We start from the raw sequence: 21,916 nt of genomic DNA, 5'->3' as shown, positions 1-21,916 counted from the left end.
AGGAAGAGTTCTCAAGTTTGTGCTTAAGTCCAATTGAAATTCGTTGTTTCGATCAGACAGCTCACCTCGTGTTCTTGCTGTCCCCTGATTGGCTCAGCACATAAGCATTTCCCCAAGAATACCTAGACGTTCAACATTAAAACTTGGTTTCTGCAAAAATTTGTGCATGTGACATTGAAAGTTGTCACCTGCTAACTTTTGCCAGTAAAACTTGTTTTTTCATTAAGCAAACAAAAATGGGCATGACCATGACTAAAGCAGATGCATTTAAAAATTGAAATAATCATTTACAGAATCGTTACATTATTTGCTGATATCCATCAATAATTCACTCACTCACCCTATCCTGAACTGTTTTCAGAGTAACAGCCGTGTTAGTCTGTATTTGCAAAAAGAAAAGGAGTACTTGTGACACCTTAGAGACTAACCAATTTATTTGAGCATAAGCTTTCGTGAGCTACAGCTCACTTCATCGGATGCATACTGTGGAAACTGCAAAAGACCTGAACTGTTTTCCTTGTTATTTAGATGACTGTTTCTGAGGTAGAAAATGTGTCTTCACAATTAACAAGCAACTGCAAACTCTTATTCATGAGTGTAGTGCAACTGCCTGCAGTGGGGTTACTTCTATAAAAAAAAAAAGTGTCTTTGAAATGATAACTAAGCAAGACAGCTCAACATGGAATATTATCATTCAGGCCATAGAGTTTAAACAAGAAAACAAACAACACCTGAATTTTGTCAGGTTAAAATAATAAATTTAGAGAAACTGTGTGTATAGATATCGCTCAAGTGGAAATGGGCTAAATTTCTTGAATAAATGATCGGTAGTAAGTTATTCAACTCTGCTTAGTAATGATGAGAAGAAAGGTGTGAGAAGGATTGTTGGATGAGGTTAGCCTTAAGGAAGGAGCCAGGGAGAGAATGTTCAGTCAGAGAGGCATGGGGTCAGTGTTCTAGGGATAGCGGAAGATAAAAGGCTCATGACTGAGACTTGAGTTTTGTCTACACTGGAAACTGAATGACAAAACTTTTGTTGTTCAGGGGTGTGAAAAAAACACCCCCCCCCCGAATGACAAAAGTTTTGCTGACAAAAAGCGCTGGTGTGAACAGCGCTTTGTCGGCAGGAGAGACAAAATATCCAGCCTCAATGAGCAGTGGTAGCTTTGTCGGCAGGAGAGCGCTCTCCTGTCTACAAACAGTGGCTACACTGCACACCTTTTAGTGACACAGCCATGTTGCTAAAAGGTGCATAGTGTAGACAAAGCCTTGGAATGAACACAAATGGAGCAGTGAGGTGAGAATGAAAATCTGATGGCCCACTTTATGCTGAATTCTAATCTACCATTATGACTTTTGCCCAAAAACATCTTCAAAGGGCTGTTTGGAGACATCAGACATTGAAATTCTGTTAAATATTGAAGGATTTTCTTTCCAGCTCTTTGGAATCAAGTTTTCCAGTTATTTGGAAAGTTTAATGTGGAGAGTTGGGTAAAATGTGCCATTTGGGGCAGAGGGGCTATTTTTGCTTCCAAGCAAAGGAACTAGTTCATTGTTTTACATCACCAGGGCTCTAGGTACCAACCCCTTGAACTGTGACTGCAGTCTGCGCTGGCTTTCGGAATGGGTGAAGGCAGGGTACAAAGAGCCAGGGATTGCACGCTGCAGTGGGCCAGAGGACATGGCAGACAGACTGCTGCTCACAACACCAACCCATCACTTCCAGTGCAAAGGTAGGAGCAAGCTGTTTGGCTGAGGTCTGTAAACCATTTGATTGAGTGTCATTGCTTATCTTGTGTAAACAGCTTTATTGGTAGAATATCGCCAACCCACAGCTTCAACAATCGTGAGATATTAAAACGAATTTAGGGCTCTCTCTCTTTCTTTTTTTTTTTTTTTTTTGCCTTGTGGTTTCTGAGCTATTGAAGACCACTTGGGACATGTTTTCAAACTTTTCTCCACTCACAGAAGGGCTAGAAATATCATTGTTTACAGTGAAAGCTGATATTCTCATGCAATCACTTAGCTCTGGCAGTTGGGGCTTTAAGGGAAGCACCAAATCTCACATGAGTCAGCAACACTGTCATTACATCAGATAATATAATTGTAAATTACTGTATGGAATGTCATTTTAGGGATAATTAATCAAATAATTTATTTCCAGACCCAAAAAAACTTGGGTAAGAGAAAGTTTATGCAGTAAGTAATTCTACATTTTTTAAAAAATTAGAATGTTATAGTTATAAAAATAAGTTTGAAAGCTGTAGGAAAGAAGTTGCAGGTGGAAAGCAAATATGTTTTGATAAGGACATTTGTACTGAAGATCCACAAACAACTTGAACTCCAACCCTAAGTCCTACCAACTCTAGATCAGTAACTGGGTGTATTAGATGTATTTTATGTTGCAAGATCAGGAGAGGATGCAGGTATATGACTGGATATAAGAGCTATATGAGGAGAAACTGATTGAGGAGTTATAGTGAGGTATATAATATGGAGGTAGAATGAGAATGAGTGGGCTTTCTGACTTAATGAAATTGTGGACAAATAAAGGGGATATGTTTGTGTTTTTTGCTGTCAAAATTGTTTTTGGAATGTGAAATGTATGTTTGGGTTGCTAGCCTATATGTGAAGACAGAAGTGTGAAGAAGTGGATTTACTATTTAAGGTAATAGAGAAGAGGGTCTGTGGTTGGAAATTAAGGGGAAATTACATCATCTTGTTATTTATCTATGAAGTGCCATGTACACTTATATGTAATAATAAATTATAATAATGTCACTGGCTTAGCGGGATGATTGTATAGCAGCTGGGATTAAACTGATTGCTGAATAGAGGACGAGTGTTGACAATGGGCTAAAGTTAAGGTTGTTTCCCAAACCAGAGCTGACTTTTTTGACCTTCCATCTTCATTTTTAATAACTAGAACATTCAAATTCAGTTATTTTAAAAGTGATGATAGCTTTAAGACAGCAAATCATAATCAGACCTCTCTGCTCTTTGCTGAGTTTATAATTTCACTGCTGAGAGTTACAAATAATCCTAAATAAACACCCAACAATGTGCTAACTTTCACAAGGAAAAATGAAGAAAACAAATGTGGCATTTGTAGATGAAGCTATTTTTGAAATATGATGCAGCAAAAAAAGTAGCTAACTTTTTATTCTTGAAACACTCATATTTGGAAATTGCTTTGCCTGATTCTCCTTGAAGCATTCTCCTGAGGTCACCCACCACATGAACCAAGCAGCAGTCTGTGGACAAATAGAGCCGCTGGTGTGCTGGCTTAGAATGGAGAGAGTTTCCGGATTCCTCCCACTGTGTTCCTCCCCCTCACTCAAAACAAATGTACAAGACTTATTAACTTATCAGAGCAATCTGTCACCCCCATACGCACACTCACACCCCGATCCTGCAATTGCCTGTGTGTGAATTCTGTCCTTCACCTGTGCAGAGCCCCAGTAAAGTCAGTGGAGCTCCACAATCAATTGCAATTAAATCCTAATAAAAACAATCTCTTCATTCTAGCCCACTACCTTCCCCTCATTATTGCCATATTCCTGTCGGTCACAGCACGACAAGGCTGAACAATGACACGCAGGACTTTCTAAATTAATGTGTCTTTTGTCAAAATTGTGGTTTAACCCAATGTTTGGACTAAAAGCCAAATGTTCACGTCTTGTCTCAGAACAGTGCAAACAGGACCGGACTTGAGGCCCAAGTAGTTCAGACTCAGCTCTGTGTTTTATTACATTGTCCTCCTTGTCTGCAGCACTATTGGAAAGGACTGCACTAGACTGCGAACATTTTTGCTACATGGTTTATAAATCAAACCCCCAAGGGCAAAGAAATAGGCTACTTAAGTGCCGGAGCTCTGATTAGCTCCTTCATTGATTGGCTTTGATCAATGCCATAGGGATGTACTGTGTGCGTGTGTGTGTGTGTGTATAGCTATATATATATATATATATATATATATATATATATATATATATATATATATATATATAGTGACAAAGCTCCTCCTCTGCCTTGGTGGGTCCTGTGCTTATTGGCGGATTTTCTTGCCTCAGAGGTTCACGGCAGCCCTCACTTTGGCCACTTCTGTGGCTCAAATCTGCCATTTACTCAGTTAGCCTCATCACTGGCCAGCATGGGGAGAGGAAGAAGAACAATTCCCGCAGTCTCTGCTGATCCACCTAGTGGATCGGGGAACAGGCCAGAGACCTTCCCCTCTGGAGGAACCCACGGTCCAGTTCAACTCCTCCAGTATCAAGTAGGGAGTTGGGGGGATGGGAGGAATGCGGGCCCACCCTCTACTCCAGGTTCCAGCCCAGGGCCCTGTGGATTGCAGCTGTCTACAGTGGCTCCTGTAACAGCTGCGTGATAGCTACAACTCCCTGGGCTACTTCCCCATGGCATCCTCCCAACACCTTCTTTATTCTCACCACAGGACCTCCTTCCTGGTGTCTGATAATGCTCGTACTTCTCAGTCTCCCAGTAGTAAGCCTTGTCACTCTCAGCTTCTTGCACCTCTTGCTCCCAGCTTCTCGCATGCGCCACAAACTGAAGTGAGCTCCTTTTTAAACCCAGGTGCCCTGATTAGCCTTCCTTAATTGATTCTAGCAGCTTCTTGATTGGCTGCAGGTGTTCTAATCAGCCTCTCTGCCTTAATTGTTTCCAGAAAGTTCCTGATTGTACTGGAACCTTCCCTGTTACCTTACCCAGGGAAAAGGGACCTACTTAACCTGGGGCTAATATATCTGCCTTCTATCACCCTCCTGTAGCCATCCAGCCCGAACCTGTCACTATATATATATATATATATAGTGTATAGTATAACCCATGCTGCCTCCTGGGCCACCTCGTTTTTCCCAAATAGCTAATCTCACTTTTGGGAGAAGCAACAGAGGAGTAGCACATAAAGGTGAAAAAACCCACGGACATAACTACAGCCATTCAAGCTAACCTCTTCTGCTGAAATCAGGCAAGCTGTTGTATCTAGACTTTACAGCAAATAGGAAAAAAGTGAAAAAAAAGCAGGACAGGAATGGATTAGATATAAAACACACAAATGCAGAAAAGGCGGAGAAAAGTCTTCTTCCTTCTTCCTTTCTTTGTGGGCCCTTTTCCTGGGTAGTGTTTTGTGTAGGGCCAGGTTCAATACTCTTATTCAGACTAAATAGCACCTAACTTTACTAGTAATTCATTAACTTCAGTGACACTACTTGCATAGTAACCAAGTGAGTAAGGGCATCAGCATTTGCCTCTTAGATTGAGGGCTCTTTGTGGCAGAGTCCTTGTCAATGTACATATCTGTTAAGCCCTTTGCTCCCTGTTGGTGCTATGTAAATAATAAATATTAATAATGATTTGGTCAGTCAATATCTCGGCTAAGGTTTGCTAGGTCAGAAGCAAACCCTATAATAGATTTTTATATTACTGGATAGCGAATTACTGAATTACTGGACAGTTTCCTAAAATGTAAGCCCACAAAGTCAGTTTTCTTCTGTCTTGCTCATCACTTATTTCTTCTCTTTAGTTGTGACACATTTGTCATATACAGATCTGCCAAAAGGAAGGTGTTTGTCACTATTTTATGATGGAATGCTAATACAGTCAATCACAGCAAAGAATTCCTATTTCCTGGGCATTGCTTTTTCACCTGGCTGCCAATTTTGCACTGCCCAAAAGGAGCCATCAGTGAAAGGGTCTGTTAGTATTTCAAACATGAAGCATGTTTTTCACTCAGACGTAACTCAGAGATGAAAATTCACCGTGGACTAGATGATTTCAGCCGATGAACAACAGATTTTACCAACTTTTAGTGAAATATTTTTCAACCCTCCTCACCCATATCTTATGTGCTTGGTCTGTCCTAAGTTATTTAAAATTTATTACTGATCGCCGGTACTTTTGAGGAGTCCTTGCACTTAAAAGAAATATTTTCTTTTAAAGGAAATAAAGTTCTTTAAGACCTTCACTGCTTGAAATAAATTAGCGTCTTTTGACCATTTTTACATTTTAAAACCATTTGAGTCATTAATATTTGTAAGTTAGTGACTACAAAGTCAGTTTTATTTTCACATTTCCAAATTTGCCTATCTTTATTAACATCTTAACAGATCTATAATATTGATTGATTTAGTACTCAATTGCATGCTAGAGGTGGACACAGCAGACAGTAACTACTCCGATGGAGCTTCCTTGACAATTTGATTGCTTTGCCCTGCAGATGACCTGTTCAGGTCCAGTAAACAAATACTTGTTTTTAAATTTGGGTAATTTTTGTGTTTACACAGGAAGCCATAAGTTCTCTTTGGTGTAGATGCCTGAGTGTGTGGTGTCTAGCGTCTGTGTTTGTTTCAAGTATTCGTGTGTTTCTATTTTTGTTTACATTTTTCACAAGCCTTTCTCGGTGCCTTAGGGAGTTAAAACAGGGATTTTGCATGCGCAAAAGTAATGGAATGAAAACAATTTATTGTCTTTCTCTCATGTCCGAGTGTCATGTTTCTTGTGTACAAAGCAGTACATTTAAGAAAGATTGACAAGACCATTTTGATTCTTAAATCCATATATTTGCAATATGTTCACATGAAGCTTTATTGCCACCCCCATTTCCTCACACTTGCCTGAATCCCTTCTCCTTGCAATAAACCCTCCACTACCCAATCACTTGCTCTTCTGCCTGAGCATCAGTACTCCCGTTCCCCACATAGGCAGTCCCCTCCCTCCGCAAACAGGAGCTAGTTACTGCAGTTAGGATCTACAAGGAGCAAGCAAGCCAGACAATATAGGCAGATGATTGTGCAAAGGACAGGGGAATCACTGGACTACAGTGGTAGCTGGAGGCCGGTATTCATTGTGGTGTAAAATGATTTTCATCTGGCTCTCGGCTTTCAGCTTGAGTCTCCAAATTCCACTATTCTGGGCTGTGATCAGGTTCCTGCTGACCCACAAACACTCTGTCACATTTTGGGGTGCAATCCAAACCAGTGAGGGTTGTGTCATCACCTGCCTTGCAACTCTCGATGCCTCACAATGCTTTAGTGTAGCGCTCCCAACAAGGGACGCTCACAAAGAGCCTGCGGGCATGCAGATCACAGCCTGAGTGCCTGTGTATAGCTGCAGCCCTGGCCCAGTAGCTCTGGCCCAGCAGCCTGTCAGCAACACTCCAGTCACACTCTGACTTCCCACCAGCCTTGGTTACTAACTGCAGGGTGGCCCCAACATACTCTCAATGCTGAATAGTCTCTGAAACGTGTGCTCCGCACTGTACAGCCCTCTCCTGGGCACTTTAACCCTTTACAGGGATAATGGGTCTTTAATATCTAATGTTCAACAGTCTGCTACTTTACCTGGAGTTATCAAAGAGTTCTGTTTAAACACAGCACTGGAGTGGTTTAGATTAAAGAATAAAACAAGTTTATTAACAAAGAGGATAGGGTTTTTAAGTGAATTCAAGTATCGGGTATTAAAGTCAGAAATGATAATGAAAAATAAATATAAAACACTTTCTAGTAGCTAGAACACAACAAGTTTGAGTTAGTTCAAGGTAAAATTCGTACCACAGGTTCCCAGCAATATGGCTGACCAAATTCTAAGATCAGGATCTACCCCCAAAGTCAAAGGGCTGGTTCCTTTGTCTTCCTGGGTGAAAGAGAGAGAGAGCTTGCAGTTTTCTGCCCCCTTTCTTTTATAGTCCAATTGGATAATCTTTGAAGTGGATTCTTCTGAGAGTTACACCTCAAAGCAAAGTTTATTCACACAGTAAAGAAGGTGACATAGAATCTCATGGTGAAGGAGGCTTCATGTCCTTTCTCCTCATCTTTGTTTGCAGAAATTCAAATTTGCTTTTTCTACTGCCATTTCCTCTCCCTCCTGTCTCAAGGACCCTGTTCACTACTTATATGTAAATTGAGGTAAATCTTCGTTCAGGATACGTCTGCCTGGGTAGGGCTGTGGTTTTAAACATGTGCTATGAACATTGTACAGGGGGACTTCATAACTTTACATGTAACGTTGCTAAATACATTTCACCATGATGATATTGACCAGTGAGTTACTAATTTTCAAATTATGCCTCACAAGGCGTATTTTGTACAAATATTATTATAATAGTATGTAAGGTGTGAGTGGCAAGGATACTTTTGTTCACACCCTCTCCTACCCATTTGGAATGGTTGTTTCCAATTATTTAGTTTATTAAATGGCTTAAAAATGGTTTGGTGATATTATACAGGGCAATAACAGTTGCAGCATTTCCCAGATATATCTGTGTTTTGGCTATTGCTTTTTCTACAGTAAGAACAGGAGGGAATTCAGTCGAAAATAAACCATGTTAAAACTATGGGTGGTGAAACATTGAACCGTCTCCTAAACCTCTAATTGAACCTTTCTTGAGCTTCACAAATCTTTGTGCAACTTTCTTGTACCCATTTTTAATTTTTGCTGCTGAATCTGCACTTTCTCTTTTGGTCTCATCCACAAAACTAGAAATGTCAAAATATTAGCAGTCAGGGGCTGCTCTTGCAGAATTTCCAGCATTGATGGAAGTGGAAATTTCCAAAAATCTTGATCGTAAACAAATTTTATGACATTTGCAGTCTGTTTTTGCAAGCTGGGTGTTTCTCTCTTTAGACATATATCCAGATATCATTAAGATTTGTCCAGCACTTGAAGGATTTAAAATTTGCTTTAATCCTTTGTGATTAAACATTATCACATGAAGTGCACATATTATTGTTACTGCAGGGGGCAGAAAACACACAGTGTCAGTACTGGTAAGTATCTTGTGCCTTAACTAAGAATGAATTTTGCAATCCACATTTTCCACTTGTATTCTACACTTTCATTTTTGCAGGACCGGTAGATATCAGCATTGTGTCCAAGTGTAACCCTTGCCTTTCCAGTCCATGTAAGAACAATGGGACATGCAACAATGATCCAGTGGAGTTCTATCGATGCACATGTCCATTTGGTTTCAAGGTATGACCATACTTGAACTACCTTAAAAGACACACAGGACTCTCAGCTTTCTGCTGGCTTCCTCAATGTTGTATCAATAGGGGAGTCAATTGTACAGGCAAGGAAGTTCAAGCATCCCTTGCTCAAGTAGGTTGTGTGCCTTTCATGCACACAGCTACAGATTTTTAGTCCATGTAGTGTGTATATTTATTCTTTAAACGTTTTATATACTGGAGAGAATGTAAAAGGGCAAGTTGATTTCATTTTTAACATCAGCACCAAAACAAAAAGCAGCCAGGCCTGGGTGAATAAGACTGAGCCCGGGTCTACACTAGGACTTTAGGTCAAATTAAGCAGCTTTAAATCAATGTAAACTTGCACCTGTCCACACGATGAAGCCCTTTATTTCGACTTAAAGGGCTCTTAAAATCGATTTCCTTACTCCACCCCTGACAAGCACTTAAATCGGCCTTGCCGGGTCGAATTTGGGGTACTGTGGACACAATTCGACGGTATTGGCCTCCGGGAGCTATCCCAGAATGCTCCATTGTGACTGCTCTGGACAGCACTCTCAACTCAGATGCACGATTGTTTGCCGTTGCTCTGACGCAGGGAGGGGCGACTGACGACACAGCTTACAGGGTTGGCTTACAGGGAGCTAAAATCAATAAAGGGGGTGGCTTTACATCAAGGAGTATTTCAGGCAGGACTTCACAGAGGGTTCCAATAAGAAATTGTGCACCTAAGTTATTGTCCTTATTGGAACAAGGAGGTTAGTCTGGCCTCTGATTGATACATGGCTAGATTTACCTCGCTGCACCTTCTCTGTGAGTGACTGCAGTGTGACCTAGAGGAATGAGTCCCCTAGACGGGGGGCGGGGCGGGGGGAGTTTGCAAATGAGTACAAAACAAATCTGGTCTATTTCTTGTTTGGATACACTCCATCTATCTTTTACATCTTTGGCTGGCAGCAGATGGTGCAGAAGGACTGCATGCCATCCACATCTCATGGCTGCTCGGCAGAAGATGGTACAATAGGACTGCTAGCCATCCTCATCTCTTGCCTGCCCGGCAGAAGATGATGCAATAGGACTGCTAGCAATCCGTATCACCTGCCTGCTCACCATAAGATGGTTCAATAGGACTGACTCAGGACTAAAGAGAATGACTTGATCAAGTCACTCCAAATTTAGTCCCTGCGCCCATGTCTGCCCAGGTGCTCCTGATCGACCTCACACAGGCGACCAGGAGCACCTCGGACATGACGATGACGGCTACCAGTCCTATTGCACCGTCTGCTGCCACAAGGCAATGGGTTGCTGCTGCTGTGTAGCAATGCAGTACCACGTCTGCCAGCACCCAGGAGACATACGGTGACAGTGAGCTGAGCGGGCTCCATGCTTGCCGTGGTATGGCGTCTGCACAGGTAACTCAGGAAAAAAGGTGCGAAATGATTGTCTGCCCTTGCTTTCACGGAGGGAGGGAACGGGGGCCTGACGATATGTACCCAGAACAACCCGTGACAATGTTTTAGCCCCATCAAGCAATGGGATCTCAACCCAGAATTCCAATGGGCAGTGGAGACTGCGGGAACTGTGGGATAGCTACCCACAGTGCAATGCTCCGGAAGTCGACTCTAGCCTCGGTACTGTGGAAGCACTCCGCCGAGTTAATGCACTTAATGCACTTAGAGCATTTTCTGTGGGGACACACACACTGGAATATATAAAACCGATTTCTAAAAAACCGACTTCTATAATTTCGACCTTATTCCGTAGTGTAGACATACCCTGAGGCTATAAGTTAGGTCTAAATTAGATCGTGACTCTGTCACTAACCCTGTGTGGCCTTGGCTAAGTCATGTAAACTGTCTTCTTCTTTCAAATTGGGATAATGGGCCTAATTCTTCAGTCTTGACCTTGTATAGTCATGTACATTGGGGAAAAGTGGGTGTTAGGTATCACCACCAGTATAAGTGAGTGGAGATGTTCCTATATGGTAACCACTAATTGATACTCATTTTGTACAGAGCTGGTGATTGGGTCTAATAACACTAATTCAACTCAGTTGTGAGTGTTAATGTTTGTACAGTAATTTGAAAATGTGAAATACTTTTGATGTGAAGTACTGTTATCCTTTGTAATAGAATACGTAGCAGTATCAGAGAAAGAGAGAGAACACTTTACTATCAATTCCAGTAGAGTGTACTGGAAAATCTAGTTATTTAGCAATATCATTTCCTCCGTTCTGGTGTAGAACTTCCACTGTTAATGATAGAGCTACGTGCTGCCTTTCGTCTAGGTTCCCAGCTCCGACTGAGATCACTGGAAGCTTAATAGAACTGTCAAGGGTAGCATAACGTGTAAGGTGCTAGTAGTTATGGTGTTTACAATATAAAATTAAATAATGCAAATAATCATATGTTCATACATGTCAGGGACTGGGCTGTCAAGTATAAAGAATGGGGCAACACCTTTAGATTAAGAAGCGGGTTGCATCGATCGTGGGCTTTATCCTGTTGTGTTGAAACGGTGGTGTCTCTGGCACACCAGGGATAAAATATTAATGACATCATTGTTCACGCTTACAACATTGAACAGTTCGTTGTGATCTGGGATTTTGTGTTATCCCTGGTGACTCTCACTGTAACAATCACCGTTACAAATCTTTTAACCTTTTTATTAAAGATACAGAAAACAATTAAAGCATTTGAAACGTGAACTATTAAGTAAAGCTTTCCTTTTAACAATCTGCTGTATTTCCTTTCCCTTTCACTTTAGAGAGTTTTGATAAGGGAAACCCCTTGTTTGAGAGTCTTTTAGATGGTATTAGAGATGGTATTCATTGAGAGAGTCTGGAGCTGCTGCTGTTGTTAAAGTCTGCTCCTGTTCCCTGGAAAATAAAACAAAACAAATACACTCACAAACAAGAGACCAGAAAAGAACAGCAAAGATTGAAAATACTGCTCCTGTCTCTGGTGGTGACTCTTACTTGCCACCTTGGAGAAACATGGCCCAGCACACAGTCTTATCTGCCACGGTGAGGCCTGGCAACCTTGTTCCAACTTTGGACAATGTAGGGCATCCCTTTTAGCTACCGTACTGGCACAGAGCAGTGTTACAAAGATGCAGTTCTGGCTGTCTCATTACACGGAAGGCAAAAAGAGAGATCTAGGAACGGAACTCATGATGGAGCGGGTGACAGCAGAAACCCAAGGCTCACATTCTAGAAGCTGTTTAGGCCCTAGTGCAAGCTGCTGCTGGTGGTGGTGTCATCGTTTTCCTGTCTCTGACCCAGTCTGCTCAGGATGCCTTTCAGGTTCAGGATGCTGAGGACTCAGTGGTGTCATAATGGATCCGGGGGGGGGGAGGGGTCCCAGGAGGTGAGGTGGGTGGGAGCCATGATGGTAAACTCTCTCTCTTTCTAGTCCAACTGTTCTCTGCTCCTGCTGAATGACTTCCAGGTGCACAATGTCCAAGAAGGGACCACAGCCTCATCCTATTGACATTAACCAATCAAAACACATTTTGGGGACTTCAGCTATAAACGTTTCCTCCCATTTCTAGAATCTTTCAGCTCGTCGTCATATCAAGCCATAGATCTACCAGGAGCCTTGCAGAGCCTGTATCATAGTTCTTTTCACATAAACAATCCAGTTTGTACCAGTCTGTTTGTCACCAGCTTTTGCTGAGTGTCACAAACAATTTTATTTAACAAGTTGAGTTGGACTTTTCCTGCCTCTTCACAACAATCTTTCCAAGTGGTATCTCACTGGAGCCTCTGTAAGATCTTATTTAGACTTGTGGCAGTGTGTAAGGTATGGGTAGTCCTGCACTGTAAGCCCTCCCCCAGCTGAGACACTGGCCCCCATTGCTGCCAGCTCCCCAAGCACCAGGCCGGCCCCAGCGCCAGCCCCTCCCGCCCCTGAAGCCCCTTCCCCCTGAGCTGCTGGCCCCAGTGCCCAGCCGAGCCTTCTCACTCCTTCGGCCGCTGGCTCTCCACGTGCCTCCTCACTCCCCCATCCCCAAGGAGGAGGGACTTGGCAAGCAGCGGGGACCTCCGGAGGGAGAAGGTGGAGTGGAGGAGACCAGGCAGGCAGCAGCAGCAGGGGGTGGGGGCCTCAGGCAAGGGGGGGCCACTGCGGCCCAGGTGACCGGCGGCATGTCAGTAGCAGCACCAAGGAAGGCTAAGTCTTCCCTGGTCTATTGTACCCACTGCTCATGCCGTGCTGGCTGGGCGTGCGGTCTCTGTACTCTGCAAACCACTGTAAGTGAAGACCTAATCTGAGAGGAATGATCTACAATAAATTGTGAGCTTCAGAGTGGTGGTGGTTGATGTTAGCTTCTTGGCTCTGGTAGATTCAAGATAGAAAAGCCAAGATCAGATGTTGAACCAGGAAAACCTTATTGCGAAAAAGAGATATAATTTATATTTACTATTTTTACATATTATTTACTATCACCCAGTTTATCTTGGAGAGAACCATTTCTCCTTACATATGCAAATAACTTTGGAGACTTCCTTTGGGTGTCAAAAACAGACAGAAGCTGCAGTTTATGACCAAAGTTTGACTAATATAATTTAGGGAAATCTGTGGCTATCTTGTCTCCATGTGTCAATAAAATACTAATAGTCAGGGTGATCATTTTGAATTTGGTATGTAAAAAAAAAACAACAACCTAACCCTGAATTATTGAAAGCAGGACTAGGAGACTGCTGAGATAATGTAAATGAAAGTAAATAACTTTGATCCATGTTCATTGGAGTATATATAGATTTTATGCATTCATATTGTGTATGCCTTATGCTAGAAGAGACATGTTGTGAAGTAGTTATGTGTGAGGCAGGCCGGGTGTATACTACAAACCTTCATTGGTAATATAATGTTATTGTGGGGGGTGAGTTTTTTTACATATCTTATGTTGGCAAAAGCCCTTGTGTAGATGCAGGGGTTTTTTGCTGGTCAAAGCTGCAGCCACATTTGGAGAGTTTGCCAGTATAACTATCCATGTATACCAGCAAACCTTCTCTAGTGTTTACTAGACCTCAGAGTGGATCAACTTTACTTAGAACCATTTTGTTAAGCTCTTGAGGTGACTTATTTTAAATATCTTATAGAAAGTTTAGCTTTTCTTCTCTCTCTCCCTCTCTGACTCACATTCTCAGGTGACAGGTTTCATTCACTGTGTGAACTTGGTCTGCTTTTGAGCTTGCAAGTAACAAACTCTCATGCAAGCATAGCAAAGAATGAACATACCCAGGTGTAAAAAGAAAAGGAGTACTTGTACTCCTTTTCTTTTTGCGAATACAGACTAACACGGCTGTTCCTCTGATACCCAGGTGTGGCATTTAAAGCAAAGCAGACCGCTTAGAAATAGTGACTTATAACTAGTACAGGGAGAACTTGGGAAAATGTGATAAGTAAAAAAGAACTCTGCATCTTCACTGTGGGTTTTTGAGTAAAAGTAAAATTTGACAGGTCCAAATGTAAACCATATGAAGAGAGCACTCTATTTCTATCAAGCTGTTCTCCGCCAGAGATTCATGCTAATTCAATAACAATACCTTGCTTCCTTCTCACCAGCCAACACCAAACAGCTCTGTCCATCTGGAAGCTATTCCCCAGATCTTGATAAATTGCCCTAAATCTTCCCTCACAGCATTTGTTTTTCCTTGTTTGATGTAAGTTTGGAGAAAATCCTGTGTGGAGGAGTGTATCACCGGAGGAAAAAAACACCAACCAGCCTTATTTTCCTTATAACCTCATTCAGTTGAGCTGAAGTGTATACGGTGTCTCTGGGTTCCCTGAAATGGGGTGTTAACTTCTCTGGGGTTTCAGTATTCATGGTGGCCATTCGAAATCACAGTGTGCCACTCACCCGAAAATTTAGTTCAAGCTTATGGTATCAAGAGTTTCTTCTAGTTGCTATAGATAGCATGGCAGTGGAAGCAGTGGAAGCTTGTAATCTTCTTTGCATTACCACATTTAAAGCTGGCCCTTTGATAGAATTACACCAGAAATGCTACATTTGGTGTCCTTTGAAGTCTTTTTTCCCCACTAGAATGCACATGTAAATATTGGTTAGCAATGTCTCTTGTGTATAACACTGCATGTCTTAGGCTGGACTTAAAAGTAAGGTAGCTCATGAATTGTTCACTCTAAATCTGAGCTGGCAGGCTTGTGGGACAGACAATTCCATTTAATGAGGGTAGAAATATGCTGGCTTTAAAATGGGGGAAGGTAAGTGCTGATAGTTATCTCTGCTGCTGCTCTCTCCTCATATTGGGTACTGAATGTGTTCGTTACAGATAAGCCTTGTAGGAAATCTTGCCTTCAGGACTCTTGCCTTTGAAGAGTGTTGGTGTCTAAGCAATGGATAGTATAAGAGTGCCACCTATGGGGACTAGCAGGATTTACTGGGAATAACTTCAGGATGTCATTGTCAGCTAAAATGCAGCTGTTTAATTGAAGTTCACTTCATACAACTTCCACTGAAACAATGACATATGGGTCTTTTAAACATTTTATTAAAGTTAATGTTAAAAAAATTATATAATACATGGGCTGAGAAAAGAGTATCTGTACTTCTGTGTATAGTGCTTAGATTATCCACAAATACAAAGTTTGTTTTTAAAGTCATATGATACATAGAGTACAAAATCAGCAATAACCCAAATTTAGGTGAGCACATTTAACAACAGAGTTTAGATATTAGAATCCGAATACTCGGGTACCTCACTCGTGAAAAGTTGTACAGAGATTTGGTTGTGGAAAGCAAAATATATCAATGAGTGGAGATTGTTCGTCAGTAATTCAGAATTAGCTTGGTTGTCCATTTAGAAAATACAATCCATGAGGAAAGTATTTCAGTTACTTTCCTGACTGTGCTTCTCATCGGCACTTCAGCTTATCCCTCCTGGTATTGCTGATATCCGGTGATATGTTCTATGTAGATGTCCCTCGACCACCTGATGGTGTCCAACACCATGAGTTGCTGCATCAGCCGAGCTTAGCGTTGACCGATTCCGCATTCTCTCAGCACTCTTTCTTTACTGGGGTCCCATGTGCCCAAGGCTCCAATGATCAGTGTGTGTGTCTAAACCTGGTAACCCTTAGCTCTCAAGCTTTCGGCCAACATAGTGATTGCTTTCTCCCTTCCCCATCATAGATACCATCATTTAAAAAATATCTGTGCCTTCCCTTGTAGGATGTTTGTCAGTCTGAGGATGGATCACTATAAAATAGATTCTGAAGTCTTTCTTTCTGGCTTTTCTCCATCTTTGAATGCTGAATGGTGTGGACTGTTTGGACTCCTATGTATGGAGATAATGGCATGATTTTAATTCACGTAGTCTATTGAGTACGGTTTTTACACAATCGCTATGATAGCACACAGGTCATGGCTAAATTATAATTAAATAGGATAATCAAATTGAGAATTGGGAGGCAATTGAAAAAGTAAAACATTACCAGAGTAGGTGTGCTAGCAAAACCTGAGGAATATGATAAGTATATTCTGGCCTTCTACATTCTGATAATGACCTCATTGGACATGCATGACTTGTTGGTCTTTTATTTGTTCTTTTTAATAGTTTCCCTTGATAGCGAGCTTAGCCAGGAACAAGCAAAGGAAAATCATCTCCATTAAACAATAATCACTCTTGCCCCTTCCCAAATTAAGGGAGTAGCAGAATAAAAGGAGAAGAGTTTAAAACACATTCTGTGCTGTATTTAATATGTGAGAATAAGGCCAAATGAAAATATTTAATGGAATAATTGCCCTTCCCCCTTCCTCGCCTCTTCGAGCTTTGGTAGTTTGGATAAAATGGAATGAGTGTGGCTGACCCATGACTTCATCACGTCAGTATTAGGCTATTGCAAATCTCCCTGAGATTTAAGGTGAGCATTACTTAGCAGGTACAACTGGTACAGCACACCTCTTAAGTTACAGAGGCTAATGTGAGTTCATCACAATGTTGCTCAATAAATTCTACTTCCTCCCTATTCATTTCCAGATTGAGATAAAAGACAATGTCTTAATTTACACAGAACTAAATGTGTTGACACCTGACTATCCTGAGGGATAACTTTCATGCTCAATTCTCCAAGACAGGGTATTCTTCATGAGGACAAAGCAAATGAAAAAGTCCTGGATAAGTCTCTCGGGCACTGGGACAGAGCATTTCTTTGCTAAAGTTTGGCCCCATCTATAGTTAACAGTCTGTGCAAAACATCAAACTCTAACCTCAGTTATACTGACTTGAGTGGGGTTTGCATGGGTGTAACTGAGAGCAGAATTTGTCTTATGATACATGTCAACTGTACAAGACTATATGTCAGCTCTAATTTCTTAGACTATACCATTTGGGAAAACAACTCCTTTCTTTTATTTCTTTGGGTCTATTAACACATGTGCATAAATCCCCTGTACATCAGTCAGTGCAAGAAAAATCCTTCAGTCTGAATTCCAGAAAGAGGAGAAACTGGAAGGAACTCTTAAATCTTGCCTGCATTCTTCCATATATGAAGGAGAGTTCAAACATCTCGGTCTTTACATGTTATCCTATTTGGGCCTCTTTCCATTAACAGCCTCAGGGTAGGGGGGAAAGATAGTGGAATGCTAGTACCTTGCCAAGTTTGATTAGTGTGAAAAAAATCAGTGCAGCGAAATATTGCTGCTGTTTGGAGATTCTGTCTCCATGAACTAGATTCCCATCCTGTGATGCTATCCTTGGAAGCCTTGAGGTTTTTGTGATGAAGCTACAGTACTTAGAACAATTATCAGTGAATGTGGGAGTACTCCAGCTCTCCGCAAGATAAAGTGGGGAGCCAGAGAAGTTAAGAGGTAAGGGGGAAGTAATGGGTGACCCTCTAAAATAAGAGCCTGTGTGTGTGTGGATTTTGTAGGCAAAGACCCTTGGCACCAGCAGGGGTTATAATTTCATCTGATGCCCCCCAAGACAGGAAGACTATGAAAGAGGAAAGCATAGCACCCACCTGTTCACACTTAGAGGTTTTATTCATGCTTCCCAAGACACAACTGTGCATTGGTTAGCTGATTTTTGTAAGGATCCTTTTCCCTTGCTACAGTAGGTTTAGGGAAAGTGAGGATTTACACGCACAAGAGTATAACAGTGAAAGGCTTAAGGAAGGATTACAGGCCACAGTTGCTGGCTGAGGGTGGTGAGGCAGGCATATACTCATCAGAAGCCCTGTAAAAAGCACAGTGTATTATGCTGTGGCCTAATGAAGGCTGTTAACAATGAAGCCAAACCTGAGGAAATGTTTCCATTTGCTCTAGGGCAGTGAGAAAGCAGATGTTGAGTGACTTGAAGCATTGACTCTGATTGTTCAGTGCTGCATCAGGAAAAAGGGATGAGCAGCAATGTTTCCCCACAATAAAGGTGACTCTAAATAAATTAGAGAGTCAGAGCCTCAGCTGGTGATATAACCCAGAATTGATATAGAGAAGACTTCTCCTCCAGTCCCCTGCCAATGCAGGATTGTTTGCCATTGTACATTTACTCATCAGTCTAGTTTTAAGTGTCCAAAGAGATGAAGCTCCCACCCCTTTCTTTTCCCTTTCCACGCTCTAATAAATCTCACTCGTAGAAGGTTATTTTAATGTCAAATTAAATTTCCTTTTCTTAATATCATCCTCTCAGTTCTAGTTATACCCATTCTTATTATGTTAAGTAATTTCTCTACCTCCTTGGTGTCCTCATCCTTCAGGTATCTGTAGACTGTTATGTCCCTGCTCAGTCAGGCTGTATGTATTTAACTATTAAACTTTCTTCAACCTTACCAGCCACCTGATTGAAGCCATCAGTCACACTAGACAGTCGTCCTTATTATTAAAGCCTCTCATGATTGGCTCTTTTTTTTTTTTTACCCTTCGGCTGTTCCTGTGCAGCTCTGGCATTGACTTCACCATATAAGACATGACCTTCTAGCCTTTGCCTTTCTCTGTCTGAGACCCTCATCAGAGTTTAAGCTCATTACCTCTCCTTAGAGGTTAATTCCTTGTTTCCCCTTCCCTTGGGATGGCTTTGCGTGAAATTTCTATAAGCAATCTAAGGCAGTAGAGAAAACAATTTTCATTAAGGCAATGAGAGTGCATTAGCTCCTATAGAACAGAAAGGGTACAATGCCATATCTTGCCTCAGAACGGGTGATCAGCTCATTTAGACAAAGCCCATGCGCAATAGTACAGTTGTATCAAAGCCTTTTGCATTCTGTCAGTCCTGGTCCATTGGTCTCACATTCTCAATCATTGAGCCATGTGGAGGTCAGAGAGACTTGCCTCCTCTGCTCTCTCTGGAGTCTGTTCCTCCTTTTTACCTCCGAGAGTCTCTGGGGTAAACCTGTGCTTAAGTGCTTTGGCAAGCTGGGGGGGATAAGGTTATTCACCTGCTTAAATGCTTTGTGGAATCGGGAACTAAAAGTGAACATCAGTATTTTGTCTCCTGATTTGTGTGACTGGAATAAGCCAATGTTAAGTGCCACATTGGCTCCTCTTGTGCTAGGTGCCAAGTGGTTAGGTGTCCTCCACATAACAAAATGCTCTAATATTGAATGTTTACTATAATTACTGGTTTTAAAAGGAGAATAAGACATGATTGTCCTTTTCATTGTTTTTGATTGTTACTGACTCTCTCTAAAACCATTTAACCCAACTGACTTAATTGTGTCCATCCATCTCACATCAGCCACGGGATGTGGCTGTACCCAATCATTACATATGGTCATCAGTCATGTCACACTTGGTCTTTCATGATGTCATGGCATGGTCTGATATCACAGACTTTTTGGAGGAAATAAGCCACACTTTAAAGAGACATTGTCTTCTTGAAAATCACATTCTTGCCTGAAAAGTTTTTATACCTGCTTTTTACAAGTAGCCCCTAAGTTCACTACATTAATGGAAAGAGACAAGAGAAAATGTTCCTCTATTTTTTCAGTGTGTTTGAATTATAATTCTGAAATTCTAATTAAGCCCTCCTTTGACATTTTTCCTGTAGTCTGAATGATATAAATCTGGAAACATCTATAATAGGATATTTTAGGGTACTTCAATGATTTATTTTCAATTTAAATTAGGATTTTGGTTTACTTCTTAAATAGTTACATTTCTGGAAGTATTCCAGAGGTTCCAACATTGGATTCATGGAGATTGCTTCCATTAGTATAGGATGTGGATTTTTCATGTGGTAGACTTGTTCCACCTCTTCTTTCTGGTGATTGAAAGCCCGGAAGTCCTTTATCTGTAAGGAGCATTGAAATACAGTATGCTTATGTAAGCAGAGGTCCATAAGGCAAGAAGAAATGCACAATAATGTATATTATTAACAAATAAACCTCAAGCATCCACGAGAATCAAATTTCATACTGATGGGCACCAATGCCAGAATATTTTTAATATCTTCAAATCCTTGCACCTTGACTTTGTCAGAGATAATCTTGATTACTAGCTACAAAGATAATGGAAGGTATAGTATACCCTGGAGGATCATAAATCTTTTTGATTAAAATAAAATGAGGCTTAAGAGAGCAGAGTTGGCCTAATTTACTATAAATTGACAAATAGCATTTATTGACAAGGAAGTCACCAAACAGTGCTGCTGCCATGTCCAATTATTGTTTAATCAGATGCCAGATGAAGCCAAACTGGTGCAGAAGGTTACTGTATACAGCCTTGTAGGCAGTAACAGTGCTCTGTATCTTTACTACACTCACCAGTGCTGTGACGGTTTCAGAGGCTAAAACCTAAACTGATCTTTTTTCCTGAAATCACCTTCTGTGGCTTTCAGCAAGTAGTATTTCTCACCATGTGTGGAAAATAGTGGGCGGGATTTAGGTTAGGTTGCTGTGTCACCCAAAAATAGATGAATGTACTGGTCCAGGTGAGATCAAACCAAATCTGAAACTTTGACTAAAATTGGAAATGATTGAAACTTTTTTTCTCACATTAAATACATTAGATTATTGGATTATTGTTAACAATCATATAATGCAACTTTTTAACAGTGAGAGTAATCAACCATTGAGACAGGTTACCAAGGAATGTGGTTAATTTATTATCACTTGCAGTAATGTAACTTGGAGGTGGCTGTCAAGCTGTCTAAGATAGCTCACAAGTGTGAGTGCCAACCTCAGGTCAGACTATCAAGGAAGAGGGCACCAACCCCCAGTTGGCTGTGTTCTATAATTAGACCTCACCAACAAGTGTGAACTGCTAAAAGCCCTGTAACAGCCTTAACGTGGAGTCATAGACAGTCCCTTTGGATACTCCAACCTGTCTTGTCACCCAGGCAAGCCTGCCTTTGTGATAGATGGTCCCTTACACCAAAAATCAACAATAATATTCAGGTTACTCCCAGTCCCAAAGAACCAGTTACTTACCCCAGGTCAAGTGTACCTCAGATCTCAAACCAAAGACAACGCTTGTAGTCAATTCTATAGTACTAACTAAAGATGTATTAACTAAGAAACATAAATTAGAGTTATTTCTCAGGTTAAAGCAGGTAAACATGCACACACAAATGAGATACAGTCTTTGGTTCCAAAAGGTAACAGTAGCTACTATAATATGCAAGTTCTATATGTCCTTTAGGACTAATCCAAAGCAGGCAACTTGGGGATCCCTTGCTCATGCTTAAAAATATTGCCCGTGACCAATTCTAAGCAGCATAGTGATACAGTTTCTTCTCATCAGGCATTTTTATTCCTTTCCCCCAAAGTTCAAACTGATGAATCTAGGGTGATACCCATCTCCTCTTCATGGGTGGGTGTGGTGGTGGGGGGCAATCAACAAAGTTTTTGTCCTTTGATGTTTCACAATGGCTCATGTGGTTTCAGTGAGGCTTCTTGTCCACAGGACTGGCACTTTACGCTAATTAATGCTTCTTTCCTGTTTGGTGATCCACAGTTGCAGAGATTTACAATGAG

At 41.3% G+C, this 21,916-nt stretch overlaps 1 protein-coding gene across 2 annotated transcripts in view; it reads left to right on the top strand.

Annotated features, from left to right (window-relative positions):
• SLIT3 (slit guidance ligand 3) overlaps positions 1 to 21,916 on the top strand; it is an 802,550-nt gene that overhangs the window by 691,768 nt on the left and 88,866 nt on the right. For both annotated transcript variants that reach the window (XM_073355953.1, XM_073355954.1), the window contains 2 exons: positions 1,570 to 1,733; positions 8,864 to 8,988. In XM_073355953.1, the coding sequence (XP_073212054.1) occupies positions 1,570 to 1,733; positions 8,864 to 8,988 (289 nt within the window). The remainder of the gene's footprint in view (positions 1 to 1,569; positions 1,734 to 8,863; positions 8,989 to 21,916) is intronic.

Source organism: Lepidochelys kempii, chromosome 8, assembly GCF_965140265.1.
Source record: "Lepidochelys kempii isolate rLepKem1 chromosome 8, rLepKem1.hap2, whole genome shotgun sequence".
NCBI lineage: Eukaryota > Metazoa > Chordata > Testudines > Cheloniidae > Lepidochelys > Lepidochelys kempii.
Note: the sequence above shows the minus strand (reverse complement) of the source record. Positions and strands in the feature narration are given on the sequence as shown.